This window comes from Mycetomoellerius zeteki, unplaced genomic scaffold, assembly GCF_001594055.1.
Source record: "Mycetomoellerius zeteki isolate Tzet28-1 unplaced genomic scaffold, Tzet1.0 scaffold146, whole genome shotgun sequence".
NCBI lineage: Eukaryota > Metazoa > Arthropoda > Insecta > Hymenoptera > Formicidae > Mycetomoellerius > Mycetomoellerius zeteki.
In genome coordinates, this window is record NW_017256404.1 from 798,039 (window position 1) to 814,721 (window position 16,683).

The 16,683-nt window shown below is 39.5% G+C and overlaps 1 protein-coding gene across 1 annotated transcript in view; it reads left to right on the forward strand.

Moving 5' to 3' along the window:
- Ser (protein serrate) overlaps window positions 1–16,683 on the forward strand; it is a 39,974-nt gene that overhangs the window by 17,963 nt on the left and 5,328 nt on the right. Inside the window, exon 3 of the mRNA XM_018462855.1 lies at window positions 12,350–12,641. Within this exon, the coding sequence (XP_018318357.1) occupies window positions 12,350–12,641 (292 nt within the window). The remainder of the gene's footprint in view (window positions 1–12,349; window positions 12,642–16,683) is intronic.

Genomic DNA, 16,683 nt, shown 5'->3' on the forward strand with positions numbered 1-16,683 from the left:
CGCGCGAGTCGTTGCGTAGAATTCCAGTTTGGTTCCAGTCGCTTGGTAACTCCTCATCGTCAGTTTCTTCATCTCTCCCGCTGCGTTCCTCTTTCTCACCCCACGCTCTTGGTGAACTCTCGTGGCGAAATTTTTACGATCGTTCACCCACGTTGAATTTACCTTGCCGTTTTTTCTACAGTTATGAATCAGTTTGCTCCACTGTGAACAGCCGTTTCACATATAAACTTTGTACATTTGAAAATCACGAATTTGAACTATGAGTTGTTGTACTAATCGTAATTCGTTTCTCACATTTTTTACAAGATAATTGTTTTAAAAAATTTTTTGTATTTAAAAAATAATGATGGAAAACGTAAAAACTACGACTCGAAAAATAACATTTAAAATAATACTCGCTTAAAAAATATCATTAATACTTTATTAGGGAGTTTTTGCAATATCGTTTATCCAGATACGGTGAACGCTAAGGTCAGATTATCTTCTTCTTAACAATTAATTAAGAAAAGGACTTTACTAAAAGGACTAACGTGACTTTAGCGTTCATCGTATCTGTATTCACGTTATTGCAAAAACTTCCTATTGTTACAATTAACGCAAAATGATTATGATATAGATATATTATCGTGCGTTGCATTAGAAAATTTTATCTTTCTCGGAAGCCAAAAGAGTCATCTTGTCGGTACCCAATTAGTAGCACACCACCTACGACCAGACCGCCGTTGTTGTCTAACGTAATTATGGCATAATGTACGAGCGATTTCGAGAATGCCCAAACAGTCCTCTCAAGAGACGTTGGAGTGCGCAGGCAGGCATGCCCTCACAGGACTGTCGAGAGTGCCTCCTTCAGACAACGATGGGTTCGGTGGGTGCCTGACGGGTCCTGAAGGGCACTGCATTCGAAAAAAACGCACCCGTGTACCTACCTACACGCGTCCGTGTCGTCGTGAGTTGTTTGAAGAGCGCCAGTCCTTCTGTTTATATATTTCATAACTCGCTCACGGGTATCTTTCAACGAGAGGACCCATCGCGCGACAAAGGGACTCTACGAGGTCCCGTTCTTTCTACTTTTTCCCTTCTCTTTCCTCTCTTCTTGAAGAACCACTGTGCGAGCGATATAAACAGAAACCCTTAAATTGCTTCCCTTTCATGAAGGATTCTTTCTCTCAATTTCCGACGCGTTACCTTCGATCATTTAGCGCTTCACCGGTCTAATTCAATTATGAAGTCGCTGCTGCGTAATAAAGAAAAAAAAATATGTAGAAAGCATACAGGTACGAGAGAATGTGGGTATGTTTGCGCATAACGAAATACGTCAAAATAAGGGGAGGAGAATAAGAGGCGCGGAGATAAAAGCCCGGATGCCTCGGTATCTCGCGTATTCCTGTCGTGTAATAGCTATAGAACGGTTTTCATGTGGTATACTCACCATGGAAAACGGTAAATCGCCTGACTTTCATCGTCCTTCCGCGGATAATGCCATCATTATCGTCTTCGCTGATTGAATACGGTATATATAATCTCGTCCTCTCGACTAGGAGCCGAGACACGAGTGAGCGGCGAACACTCGCGCAGGCTACCGAAAGCCACCTGCGCTTAGCGAAGCTGACTTTGAGAGAGTATTCAAGAGTCCCCTTCTCGCCAATATAAATCTTATGATTCTCATCAGTGTTGAACGAGCCGCAGGTGCCTTGATCGCACGTTCATTCGCGAAGATTTTCAATCTAAATCTATCGTTCGTGTCTCGTTTGAAATCGAAAAATAATTTGAGAACGATTTCTCCGCTTTATGCAAATAACTAGTTGCGTGTACGTGCGAAAATTGTAATTGGGATTTGGAATTTCGTATATGTATGCGAAACTCATCACAGTAAAATAATTGGATCGTTGAGTCTAATACATAGAGAAACATGGTATAATGTTAGACTTAGTTACTAATATTTCTAGGTACCAGACGTCTATGCATCTATATATACATATATACTTGTGTAACTGTTGATAAATTATATATGCGGATATCGCCGGCAAATCGCAAGAGTTTTCTAATAGCGACCTAGTTTACGTGCGAACGTGATGCGGTCGCGATAGCAACGTCAAATGTTGTGATCGTAGTCGTCGTTGTCGTCGTTGATTTTTCCTACTTCTAATTTCAATACCGATGTAAGGAATATTGGACAGGGTAAGCATCTCTCTCTCTCTCTCTCTCTCTCTCTCTCTCTCTCTCTCTACAGCAGTCGCATAATGGTGCGGGAAGCGATCGGCGAGATGAGAGTATACAGCCGAGCTTTTGCACAATCCACCTCGGAGCTATATGCATCTTCGACCTAAGTGTGTTCCATGTCTCCTTTCTCCAACCATATGCATCTCCTTTTCGTGATTCGATCTCTCTCTCTCTCTCTCTCTTTCGTTCTTTTCATCCTTACACAAATCGTTCTCCCATCCTCTCTCTCTCCGACTTATCCTCGTTCTCCATAATTTCTTCTTGTCGTTCGACCGTTGCCAATGTGACTCTATATGAAGTCAATTATACGATTCACATGTGATGGTACGCGACCTGTTCATGCGTTTTGTATGCATCGGCACGTACGACTGACCGGTGTGTTGAACGCAACGGAACATATACAGACCTACGCGTACAATGTCTTTAATCTGGGCGCCACTATGAATGGTAAAACGTCACGAGACGCCGCTGGATCCACGTGGACGCTGCTGCAGTGTCTTTGTTCTTCAAGAATTACGTGCATCCAATTGCTTAAAATGGTTTAGCGATTGTAAATCTGTAATACATAATAATCGTCGTAAAGTTTCGACTAAAATAAAGATTTTAGTTATGAAAATTGTTTTTTAAGTGTGGCATTGGCGCACAGTTATGTGAAACACAAAAGAGAAAGAGTCTCATCGAATTGAATTGGAAACCGTGTCTGTGGCACGTTTAATCTCCTTTCCCCAGACACGTGATTAATTCCGACAATCGTAGTTTCGATAATGGACGTATAATGATAAACGATGTTCGGCCGAGCGGCATTCATCACGTAAGAGGCGGCGACCGGCAGCGGGAATGAAGGGGCGCTGAGCGGGGAACGAAAATGAAGGAGCCCGTTCAAAGACGCGTCGTGGAACGCCACGGGGATCGAACGACGTGAGTCAGGGGTCTAACAGGTGTACATCCGCGTCTCGAAAGTGAGCCCTGCGGCCTTATAAGCGTTTTCCATTCCCGCCAATATCTTTGTTGCCCTTTTAATCTATCGCGTGTCCCAAAATTATGAGCAAAATGTGAAATCAATTCTCTTTTATTCCGTTTTTCATCGTTGTATAATGTATAGTTGAACTCTAAAATGTATACCTAAAAAAATTATCTCTTTTTGCTTTTTGAATATATGATTCTTCTAAATTTATTGAAATAAATCTTTGAATTAATTATTTCTTATTTTTATAAGAAAAGTTTTATAACAAAAAAACGAAAATTGAAAATAGTTCTGCTAGATATTAAACATAATCATGTAATGACTATGATCTCTTTATAAGAGGACGAGGGACTTTTAGTGTTTTATTTTGTTTAATGTTGCTCGCAGAATATCGCCAGCTACTCCATGCAACCGCTGGTCACACCGTGTACTTAATAGCGTCATGAATAAACTGCGCTAAGCCCGCAAGCGGCACCTACGGTTGTTCAAATATATTAGTGCCGTTAATACGCGACGCTAACGCGAATAATGAATAACGCTCGCGGGATTTACATTGCGCGATCGTTCGCGTCGCGCATCCCTGCGCGTCGCCGAACCTTTTTCTAATCACACGTAAATTGCACCATTTCGAATGCGGAAGCATAAGCGATTTGTTAAAACTTCCGTGCAAACCGGTCTTCAGGGGGAGAGACTGGCGATCCGAAATTGCTCTCTTTGCGCCGATCGCCCGCAGGGGTTACAATCACGGCTAGCCGCATCGGACCCGTCATCGAGATTTACGTTCGCGCGAATTAAAGATTTCCTGATTGCCAGTTCCCGACCGATTGGCTTCTGGCGAAGACAATCTCTCAACGAAAACCAGCGGTTGCAACGACACAACACATACTCGCGATATTCCCACGCCAGCATTAATCTTAATTCCATTAACGTAATAGTCATGCTGCCGATATAATGACCTGTACAATTTGTCATCAATTGTTGAACAAGGTATTTCCTCTGCCTGCTTTGTCTAATTGTTATTAGATTTTTATTTTTACGGTATAAGTATATAAATGTTAGAAATTATAAGAGAAAAGTACAAAATTAATTAATATATTATAAAATAAAACCTAAACAATTAAATAAAATTCAACGATGCAAATGATTATAAAATGAACTAACATGAGAGTAACAGACTGCCGAAATTAATTTAGGAATTGAACATGCATGTATAAATAAGATTAAAATGATTCTATATAATAGAATATTTTGTTTAGTTGTAAAAGTTGTGAAAAATGAAAAAATTAGCGTTGAAAAGAAATTATGAGAATAAGATGTTGATATGAGATAAGATAAAATCTTTATGAATTAATTATAGTTATGAAAAATAGTTATGTAATTAAGCTGCATTAAAGAAAAACGAAGGAGATAAGCAACATCCGACTGTTGCATTATTTTTTATAGTCACAAAAACGTACGATTTCCTCTTCAAGAGCAGTGACTCCAGAGAGATCAACAAGTGCCCATTGAATTGCAGGATTCATCGCGCATTGAGTTCACCGGGAACGCATAAATTGCACGTTCTTAATGCGGAAGCGCAGCCGATTTGTCGAAACTTCCGCGCGCGCGAACCGGTCCTCCTTGTTCTCTCGCCGCTCCGAAATTGCTCTCTTTATAAACGATCGCCATGAGGATGGTTGCAATCACGCGGTATTCTTCCTCCTCCTCTTCACAAGATTTACATTCGACCGCATTTATGTTATTGTATACACATCCGCACGCACGTGTCGGCAGTGGGTGGACGTGTGCAAATACAAGCAGGTGCAGAATGCAATGGCGTGTTACACGGGAGGCAAGGAGGGTACATGAGAGGAAAAAATGTCGCCACTTGGCCGATGCTTCTTCGCTGTGGAGTATCTTCGCGTCCACGGGGGGCTCGTCGAACGTGGTCGTGGTGGAGGAAACGTCGGAGCTCTGGAGTCTTCTCCTTTGGGCCGGTCGTGTGTGAACCCGCTGCGCGAAGCGCATACCAAACTTGTCCCTCTCTCTTTTTCTCTGTCCTTGCTCTCTCCCTATTCCTCCTTTCCCTCGAAAGGCTGTCAAGACCGTCCGTACAAACCACTGGCAGCACGCAGTGTCTCTCCATTTCGCGTTTTCTCAAAGAGAATCTTGATTCGTCGTTTCTATGCACTTGTTATAGATGGCACACAGATATATAATATATTTATAAGAATATACAATATGTATAATAATTTATAATTAAATATATTTTCGTCGTGCTCTCTAATTAATTTATTTTCTGTTCGAATAGCAGAAATTAATATTGATTATTTTTAGAAGCCAATTATAGCCATGTTGATTTCAAAAACTTCACTTCTGATATTGCGATGTGTACTGCAAATGAACATTGTTGCAAATGAATATTGCAAACGAATCACGTACATACAATAAGAAATGTATCTATTACGACGTCACGAGTCTTGCTAATTCATCTGTATAGGCTCGGTACGTAAAGCACATTTGTGAAGTAACATGAAGGTGGTCGGACGGTCGCGAAGAGTATTTAATGCGAGGCATAGCGCGCGTATCCCAGACTCGCGTTATATTATGCAGGTAACGCACCACTACCAGCACTACCAGCACGATCATCAGCATATCTCCATCCGCGGCGTTTCCACTTTGGTTCCTCCAAGCGGGAAGAAGGCGCGCCGTGCGCCGTGCACTTGGCCTTGTGCCCTCGCGGATAGTGGACGCCTCTCTTCTACGAGCACCTCTTCGTTCACGAAGACGACGACGGGATCCTCTCCCTCCTGTCGTCTCCTTCTTCTCCTCCTTTCCTCCTTTCTCAATCCTACCTCTTGCTCCGCTTTGCTCTTCCTCTCATTCTTGATCTTACCCTCTCGCGCTCGAAGAATCTTTCTGTAGTTCTGGGTACACTGCGAGATTTATTAGCTATCCAGCTAATTGGGAAGCGAGGACGGCCCCGGCCGCCGGGATTACAGAACGGAGATTTCCGTCGCCGAAGGGAATGCGCTACCGAGAGAGACGACGCAACGCGATCGGACGGTGCACCGGACGGAATCTCTGGCGAACGAACCAGAATCTCCAGCTGCAAAAGCACCCATTGCGTTCCTCGGCGTCGTCGCCACGTTTTTCAATTACGCGCGACGCTCTATCTACTGCGTGTTCCGGCTTGGTCAATTAGCGAGATTGATTCTCCGCTGCGAGTCGAACACGTACGTGATTATCTTCCCGACGATTTTCTCGAGGACAATCTATCTACGTTATATAATACTTCAGAATAATATTAGAATAATATTAAGGAAAAAGACATTGTAGCAAGTATAAAGATTTATCTATTCATTTAAAATGAATTTGTTAAAATATCTCTTAATTCTTGATGCCTCGCGAGTTTATTATGTTCCAATCAAATTTTGTCCCAATCACCTCGAGATTTTAGAAATGAAGTGCTAATTTTGCAAAAATCGTTTTTCTCCAGCGTCACATTACCGTAATCGACTGTAAATCTTGTCGGAACGAGGGAACGCGATTGCTCTCTGACACATGCGTGAGAACGCTTGTCGCATCGCGTCGCGAAATCTAACGCGACGACTATAGGTAGAGGGAGAAGATCGCATGAGAAATCGAAGGAAACTTCTTGGTACCCTCGTTCGATCGTCGTCTTTTGTACGCGTCCTCACGTACGGCTCGTTCGATCTTTTCCGCGAAACCTAAGACACACGTCGTCTGACATAGAGAGAGGAGACCGGCGCACTCTATTCCGACGTACGTAAATACCTATCTACCTGCTTGTCTACCAGCCCGCGAGCCTACCAACGAACGCACACACGAACGTGTATGCACGCGTACGTAAGTCATAGGCCCGATAGACTGACGAACGAGGTAGGCAGGCAGGCAAGCGGCTAGATAGCCTCGCAGCGGGATTCTACATGCTTCACGTGTCTGCTCGCTTCGTTCGATCTCTTTAGACTCGCCTCGAATCGCCGCGTGATGCTCTAATATGCCGGACATGCAGATTGCACGAATTTCGGACCGATCTGGCCGCCAACGAGAGTTCATTTTGTTCATCGAACTTGAGAGGTACGACATGAATAAAATTCCTGTGAGAACTACTACGAATCATTTATATCGTTAGAATGTTTAAATGTCAGATTTTTTTTTAGGCTCCTAAAAGTATATTTCACTCTGTGAATAATATATAAACTTTGCTTCATATAAAGCAGAGGATAAAAATGATAAGAACAAGCTGACTAATGCTTATTGCGTTTCATAATCTTGAATCAATCACTGAAGGTTTCACATTCATAAAAACTTGACTATGTCTATTGGTACTTTGTATAAAATTGTTTTGAATATTTAGTCTGTAAAGTATACGCGAGCACTCAACGTTTTAGAAATTTTGCATTAGCTGCCAACGTGAAACCGACTATGGTCTCACAGGAAATTAATTAATTGGTCATTGCGAGGAAATGGACGTGCATCGACTTCTCCGAGAATACTGTTCAGCTTAATTAATTTCCTACTCCTACGCGAGTTGGTCGAAGCGATTCCGTCCCTCGAAAAGATAGTGGAATCGTACCGACAATTTCCAATATCGAGAGGTTCCGTTCTCTCGAAGGCTGCGTTTAATTCGCATGAATTGCCTGCTTTTTTATTTATTTTTCACGTTATTTTATAAAAAAGAAAAATTGCGTCGGGTGCATTCATATACAGCATAATCATAACAAATTCTTGCTCGCGATGCTTTATGGATATATTTCGACTTGTTTACGTGCTCTGACACGCATTCAAATAATGGTTTATGCGTGTACTCTGCGTCGCATAATTTGAGAAACAGGATAATTCATGTTACGTACTGGACGATCGTGGAATACGAGATGACGCATACGACCGCAAAGCAGCACGTATGTACATCCCACGCTCCTCTTTCTTCCGCGTTATATTTATTATATTTTCCTAAGGTCGAGATAATCATAATAAAATTAATAATTGCTATGTTTAATGGCTTGATTTTCAATTGTAATGACTATTATTTTAGTCATTGTAATTTATTATGTTCTATTTACCGAATAGTCTTAATTTTTCGACCATGTTTTTACGATTGATTTTGTTTCTTATTTGTTATTCAGCACATATTTCTCGATGTTTCGATGAAAATTTGATTATCAGCTTTGGTTATAAATCATCAGCCGCAAGGTACTTCTCGAAGATGCATCCGCCTAACTGGTTAGTTGGCTTTCAATTTCCCCCTCGGTATTTAACGGTGAAAGGGGAAATTTGTCAGGTATGCCCACGTGGTTAAAAGCCACGAACAAAGTAGCGAAACGCCCACACGAATTCCTAGATCCATGATCGTGCTATCTTGGCGGTAATTCTCCTCTCTTGGTGCATCATGCATGTTCGTTCCTTTGTTTTAGGTTCCATAGTAATTCTGAGCAGGTACAGCGAAGATTTAAAATTCATTTTGCATAATCAGCAAATCAGGAACGGAAAAGTCATGTTTAATTCGTGATTGTTACTCCTAAGTCTTCCTAAAGAATTTTCATATAAAAGTAAATATTTTAAACATGTCTAAAATTTAAATAAATAATTTTACTTATATATTTCAACTGTAGTTTTTATCAAATATATTAACACGACGAATCAATAAGATTTACTTACGATGATCTGATACTTATCGTGTCACTTGAAAACTTATCGAGCCCGAGAAATCTAACACGATATTAGACACTTCCTCCGACCTTAACCTTAAATCATTTACGTCTCAATTGTAACGAACTCGTCGTGAAGGAATAAGAGCGGCGCGACAAAGGAAACGTCACGACGTTTGAGCACAAAGAACGTCCTTTTCATGGAGAAGCGACGGGTGCGACGGCCGGCCGACTGGGCGCATTAGAATATATATACGAGGTGTAAAAAAAAAGGCGAGCACGAAAGTCGCGGGCGTGGGAAAGCCGGCCCTCGAGCGAGCCACCAATTAACACCAATTAGCGCTCATCTGCTCTAGGTACTGCCAGTGAGCGGAGCTGACTTTACGTTTAGCGCGAGACGTCTGACTCGCTGCGGATTGGCCACAACATGCTCTTTGTACTGCAAAGATTGCATCACCGAATATATTCATATATTGCCTTTACCGTCGAAATATTAGGAACATACCGAACAATCATTATTTCCTTTTGAGTCAACTAACACTTATAAGTTTAAAATCTTCGAAATTCTTTGATAACCGGAATTAATTCGAAATTAAGCTCGAATCGTTTGAAGCGATGCATAACAATTTTGATCGCCGAAAAAAATTTATGTAATCGATAAGTTAGAAAATTAGTAGTTAAATCATAATCATATAATTAAGCGAGGACACGACGCCAAAAGCAAGAGACAAATCGACTGACAAGAAGTAACTCGACTCACGCAAAAAGTAGATCAGTCACTAGTGGAAACAGATCATTTAATCCATTTCTACCAACGTAGAAGATAACTTTAATCTTTTTTAATTTACTCTTTATCTTATTCTAATTTTTATAACTGAAAAAAGATAAAAAATGAATTAATCCGAGATTAAAGTTAATCTACATTGGTAAAAAAACATTATTCAGACTTCAATTCGTTCGCTAATGAAAACAGATCACTTAATTAAATTGTAGCCCGTGTTAACTAAAATTCTTCTAATTTAAAAATTAATTTTTTACAACAATTTACCTCCAATTAAATAAATGCAGTGTTTAAAAATAGTTTTAAATAAATATATATTTAGAGGAAAAAGTGAGAGATATGGCCAGTGTATATATTGTGGCCTCCCTTAATATCTCTGCTATTATATAGCGAATTCTAATGATTACTTATGGAATTATTAGTTCAGTAGCTCGCCGTTACGCTAATATTACTAATACTCAATAGCCAGCACTTATTATAACGCATTTTTACTTTCAAGTATTTCGAAACGTTTCTGAGGTACACTTTAGCATTTAATTACACCTACTTCCCCCCCCTCATTTTTCTTAAACTTGAGCGTATTATCACATGAATGTATGTATTTTTGAGTGTGTTATTTGCTATTTAACATTTTATTTGATTGCATATATTTTGAGTTATGCAAATTTAAACAATACCATGACATTTTGCTAATGTGGCCCTCTGTGAATATTGATTACCTCATTTTTGAGATTTTCATATCAAAGTTATTTGATAATCGATTGTAGTTCTACTGTTAATCTATAGTTTATATTACGTGTACTATTTTTAGTACTGAGCAGCTTATATGCAGAAGTTATGTGAATGTATATACATGCATTTGCATACATTTTAAAATATTTTCCTTTTTTGTTAATTTTGTAACCAAATACTGTTTTCTAAACGAAACTGATATTTTAAGGCTATTTTTATGGAAGGCCACATTTTACCACTTATTTTTTTCTTTGAGTCATTATGCAATGTCGCCACATTTTTATTAATAGTATCCTAAGTAATAAATATTTCGTAACTTTGAGTCCAAAATCGATTCAACAACATTTTAACGAATGTAATTGTCAAGTTTTAAACTTAAATACTGATTATTAACAAAGTTATTGTGTAAAATGTAACTGGGGTGCCATAATACCACCTTCTCCCCTCTCTCTCTCTCTCTCTCTCTCTTTATATATATATGTATAAAGTATGTACAGTATTAACAATATTAACTTGTCAATATAACATAAATTACGAAGTACAAGTATAAGTCACAAAGTTTTCGCTTCGCGATTATTACTTGGCAAATACCAAAGTCGAGACTCTGCGTTCATTGTCTAATTTCCGAGGATCGTCAAGTTCATTATACCGATGCAAACGTGTTGTGAGTGTGTGAGCGCGCGCGAGACGCCAATGCGCGCTAATCTTTTTTTCGCCAAGACCGGTTCCATCAGAGGAACACTTCCAGCTTTCTACCATCGCATCGGCGGCTCGACTCCCGTGTAACCTCATCGGGTGCCAGCGCGCGGCTACACGAAACGAAGAAGCAGACAGTCGCATCTTCCGCGCGCGGCAGCACGATTCGAATTTATTTATTGCATTAGCCAACCGTCGCTCACTCACGGCCCTTGATTGGTGGTACCAATCGAGTTCCCCTTTACGAACGACGCAACACGATGACGGAGATAAGCTGGCTATATAAAGGACGAAACTGTCATGTCGATACTTGTGCAAACAGCGTTGTAATTATCCTGATTAACGGCGATTCTCTCAGTTTTGCATTATCATGCAAGCTTTATCAATGTATCGCTAATCATTACAACAGGGTTTACGGTAATATCCAAGTCCTATCCTACGATGTATGCCGTTGAGTTTATCCGCATAGGTATAATGTCGCATAGTGTGTAAATCACACATATCGTATAATTTAAGAAACAAGGCAATTTATATAACACACTTTACACGGTGGAACAGGAGATGACACGCTTCGGCATCGTATTCATCTTGTTTCGTTATCAAGTTTACATTACATCAGAATCAATATGTTCTACACCATCCTATTTACACCGGAAGTTGTTTTCTATCGCATAGTTTCACACGACAAATGCGCTTTCGTGTAACTCTCGGTTACATAAGCTGAAATTGGTAACCCTACACTATCATATAATTTAAACCGCCCCCAAAGGTCAGCAGACGCTGTATAAATTTGCAAAAGTACCAGGCTCTGAAGGTCCCACTTAGAGCCATGCCTGGCGAGGAATTATTCAAGCTGGGCAAGGGTTAATTGCTGCCTTCATCAAACCACCTCCCTTCCTCTTTCAAATGAGCCCTTGTCGTCCGTGACATCACCGTTCTGTATTTAATCCGATTTTGTTGCGTCATAGCAATGTTGAATTCTAGACGAGGATCTAGATAAATCCATCACATAAGAGACCATCTCGGTCATAATATACATACGTTCTTTTTTATAAAGATTTATTTAAATAATTATTTTTCTAAGAAATAAAATAATATAACACACACACACACACACACACACACACACACACACACACACACACACACACACACACACACACAACGATTAAAATTAATAAAAAAAAGGAAAATTACATATATAAAATAATAAGAGCAATAAAATATTTTTAACCTGAACATTTTATCCATTATCTATCACTTTATAACTTTTGTTTGAAATGGTTTTAACATATTCTGCTGCAGAGGCAATTCACGTTGATCCTACGAGCGAGGGACGAGGTGAGCGCCGGCGTGATCGAAGAAGCGAGTTACAGCGGCATCGTCTTGCCAGGACCCACGTGGCATACTCTCAATCATCAAGGAAAAAACGCTCACTTAGCGTATCGAGTGCGAGTCCAGTGCGCCGATCATTACTACAATGCGACCTGTACCAAATTCTGCCGACCTAGAAACGACATTTTCGGCCATTACACCTGCGATGAGAACGGGGACAAAGTATGCATACAGGGATGGAAAGGCGTCGACTGCGAGACAGGTGAGTTTAAGTTTGGTCAACAACCAACGATTATTTGAGAACGTTGTTGTATGGCTATATGTCATTTTATCTAAAGTATATCCAACGTTTACATATATAAATCCTACGTTTAAATTAACTATGATGTTAAACCTTTTTGAGAAAATAATTTTCGATAAATTTGTAAATTATTTTTTACAATCTTCAAATGATAATTCTTATTTTATAAAATTATGCAAAAATGTGCACTGCAAGAAAGAAAAGTAAAGAATTTTCTTAACATATTTCAGTATTAGCACCTCAGATGTGCATCGACTTTAGAATGAATTATTGCTGATTAATCCCGCATTTATCGCATGCATAACCATGTATTACCAAGCACATTATTAATTATACCGGACACGGTATAACGTATAGGTAAAAAATGTCTACGTAAACGTATTCCTTGACCCTTCTCTGAATCCTTTTATGGAAAATTTTTAGTAAATGACTTTTATCAAAGTGTTGTATTAAAATTATTATATATTGTCATATTCGATTTTTAATTTCCTTACATCTTCATTTCATAACACGTCAGTTTTTTTGCAAAAAGAATGCGCTTTATACAAAATTGATAAGAACTTGTTTAAGTTCTTTTTTAACTTGCGAGATAACGAATTTCCTCATATAATTTTCTTATCTATAAAAACTTGTTCGTGACAGATACAAAGATATACACTGTGAAATGCGCACGCACGAAATGCATATTCTTTCTCATTGTTATCATTATTTCATTATGCATAAAGATATCTCCGATGATATCGACGCAGGCTAATTTTTACCGTCTCCTGCTGTCTAGGAAATAATTAATCGTTCATTGGAGCGTGAAAACTTGCGACTTATCGCTTATGAGTAATCGTTTATCTTAATTTCTCACATACACGCATGTACCTCTCAGCCTAATGAGGCTTGCAATTTGATTATATTAATAATTATCATGTTAATAATGGAACCGTTACGTAAATTCGATAATTTTTTAAATGGAAAAAGGATCGATCTTTATTTAAGGATTCTATTTTGCACTTGCTTTTGAGGAATCTATAAATGGTAGTCGAGATAAAAACAGAGATATTAAAAACAGTGAATTTGATAATATTTGAATATCTTGATTTTAAATTACAATATTAGACTTTTTGTCCTGAAGAATATTTATTGAGGTCTTAGGGTAACATTTTTTCATCTAACAAAGGAAGTTTCACAACTGTCCGGAACCGATTTGATTCTCCATGAAATATGTTGTTAAACACGAAAATCTAAGAGAGAGAGAGAGACACATATTTTTTTATACGTGCTAACTCATGTTTAAGAGATGAAACACCCCTTTGAAAAAAAAAACTGTATTTCTATTTCGAGCCGAATACCGTCGGAAGTGTAAAAGATAGAAAAAAATTTTTTAAACAAAAGTACGATTTCAAGAGTACTTCAATGTTGTGAAGAAAAAAAATTTTTTAAATCTTTTTATTTAACAATTATTAACAAAAAATTTTTTTAAATTTTTTTCTTGACAACATTGAAGTACTCTTGAAACCGTACAACTTTTGTTTAAAAAATTTGTTTCCATCTTTTATACTTCCGACGGTATTCGACTCGAAATAGAAATACCGTTTTTTTTTTCAAAGGGGTGTTTCACCCCTTGAACATAAGTTAGCGCACGTATAAAAAATACGTGTCTCTTAGATTTTCGTGTTTAACAACACATTTCATGGAGAATCAAATCGGTTCCGGACAGTAGTGAAACTTCCCTTGTAAGATCTGAGTAATCTAAGAAAGCCTAGAAACTACAGATACGGAAACGGACAACACGAAAAAAGATTGCGAGAAAATTGACGGCAGGACGGAAGGACGAACGAAACTGCCTACCACGTTCCGCGATTTCTATCTTTATTTCACCGTTCCGGATTCTCGTCTCCCAGGGAACGTGATTCCGTCACGTCCGCGATTTAGCGCGCAGGAAGTCGCAGTGACGAGTCAAGCCAAGAGGAAGATGAGTGTCGCTGTGCGTGGTCCCGTACGGATCGTAAAACACGCGAATTATCCCGGAGCGTGCCTCAATGAGGCGGACGTTAGACGCATGTCGTACGATCGCCACAAAGGTAGCGACACATCACGCCAGGTCCCGTCGCACAATGCTGCGCCGACCAATATAACAGCTCTTTCTTCGCTGCTTAATCGTTACTTCCGCCTTGCCGTGACCGCTCCGTGGTTACTGTCATCCCTTCTCCTTTGTGACGGGGCACAACGTATAAGGTCGATCATAAGCAGACCGACGACTCGAAGAGACCCCGACCGCGTTTATTTGATGATTCCGGCCGGATGATTAGATAGATACGTATAGTAAGTCCTCTTTCTACACTCCGGCATTTAAATCATGTAATTCGTTTTCAGAACAATTCGATTTGCACAATAGGTATTGTAGCATTAAAATAAAAATATCCAATGCTACTATAAAGAGAAGATGTGGATGAAACAACACGAATAGGTGTACAATTCCTATCTTTTGCTGCTCGAGGTTTAATATATATTTTCGTCAGAAGATATACAGATTTTGAGAATTTTATATTGAAATACATTACAAATTAAGAAGACACACATACGCGCGATATTACTTCATTATTAAATAAAGTTTGGAATATTATAAAACTAGCTAGAAAAAAAATTGAAATCTTGCCATGTGCTACGATCAAATAATAATTTGCTCACTTAGTCATTTCGCAAATTTGTTGCACGCTTATGATATTATGCTAAAGGAATTTAAATAACATTTGGTTACTTTGACGACGCTGCTTGTTTTCCTTGGCACTGTGAACTTTGAGATTCTACTGTTTGATAACCAGCAGCGACGATCATCTCCAGCCACTACTCGATAATTCGCTTTTTGCATATCAGACACGTGCGAGAGCGATAGTTATATTGCAATACTTTCGTTTCCAGTTTTAAATAAACTTCTGATTTTGTTCAAAGATCGAATCTTCTTGATATAAAGCGTGACATCTAAAAAGTTTCTCCCATTTAACAACGCGGAAAGATCGAGTTATCGTTTTGAGCACGTTCTACTTAAGTGGACGGAAAAAATGCGCGAACCCCAATTAGAAACTATCGGCGAAGATCGCGTGTTCGTGCAAGGCGATGAGTCGCAAGTCTCGGTTACTAGAGAAGATAGAAGAAACGAGAAAGAGAGAGAGAACTGGCCCCAACATTTTTGCAGCGCTGTGAAAGGTCAATAGGAGAATTTCACTCGTGCATCCTCTTCACACGATGCGCCAACTTGGTCGCGCGCGATAGAGGTAAAATCTGTGCACTAAGCGCATACGTGCTCTTTTAACATTTGACAACCATGAAAAGATCTTGTTCGTGGTAAGGCTCAGTATACGAAATTCATAAATTTGATTTGTAAAAATATTGCTCGGTTGCCTAACTACAATTGCATAGGATGATAAAATTAGACTAAGAAAAAGTTCTTAAAATTAATAACGTGCTTTCTTGTGCATTATTTGTCATCAAGAGACGAGCCTTTATCTTGCACACAACATATAAAAATAATAATATAATTACACTCTGGGAGAAAGGGTCGCATCACAACAACGACCTTCTCAACGCGTGGATTATCAACGGACAAATAAAAATTATTTCAATGCATGTAACCTGCACGGACGAATTTTCCTGGAAAACGCTTCCGCGTGAACGGTGCAGCCCAATCATAATTGTGCGCATACGAAGTACGATCGCACGAAAAATTGCAGACCGCGGGTCTGACAATCCGCCTCTTTGCGCGCAGCTGTTCCGTACAAAAAGGCGTACGATGCGGAAAAAGGAAGAGAAATGCTTTGCAAAGGGGAATCGCGCAAGTTAATTTACCTAACTGCCGGCGTATTAATCAACCGCGAGCCGTAGGCATACGAGTAGCAGCACGATCGTTTCAACCCATGGGGGATTTATAGTTTCTAAACTGTGCGAAAGGACTACGCGCGAGGCGCGCGAGAGAGTCTCCAGAGATTGTAAAAACATGGGGCAAGGCTTGATTAGC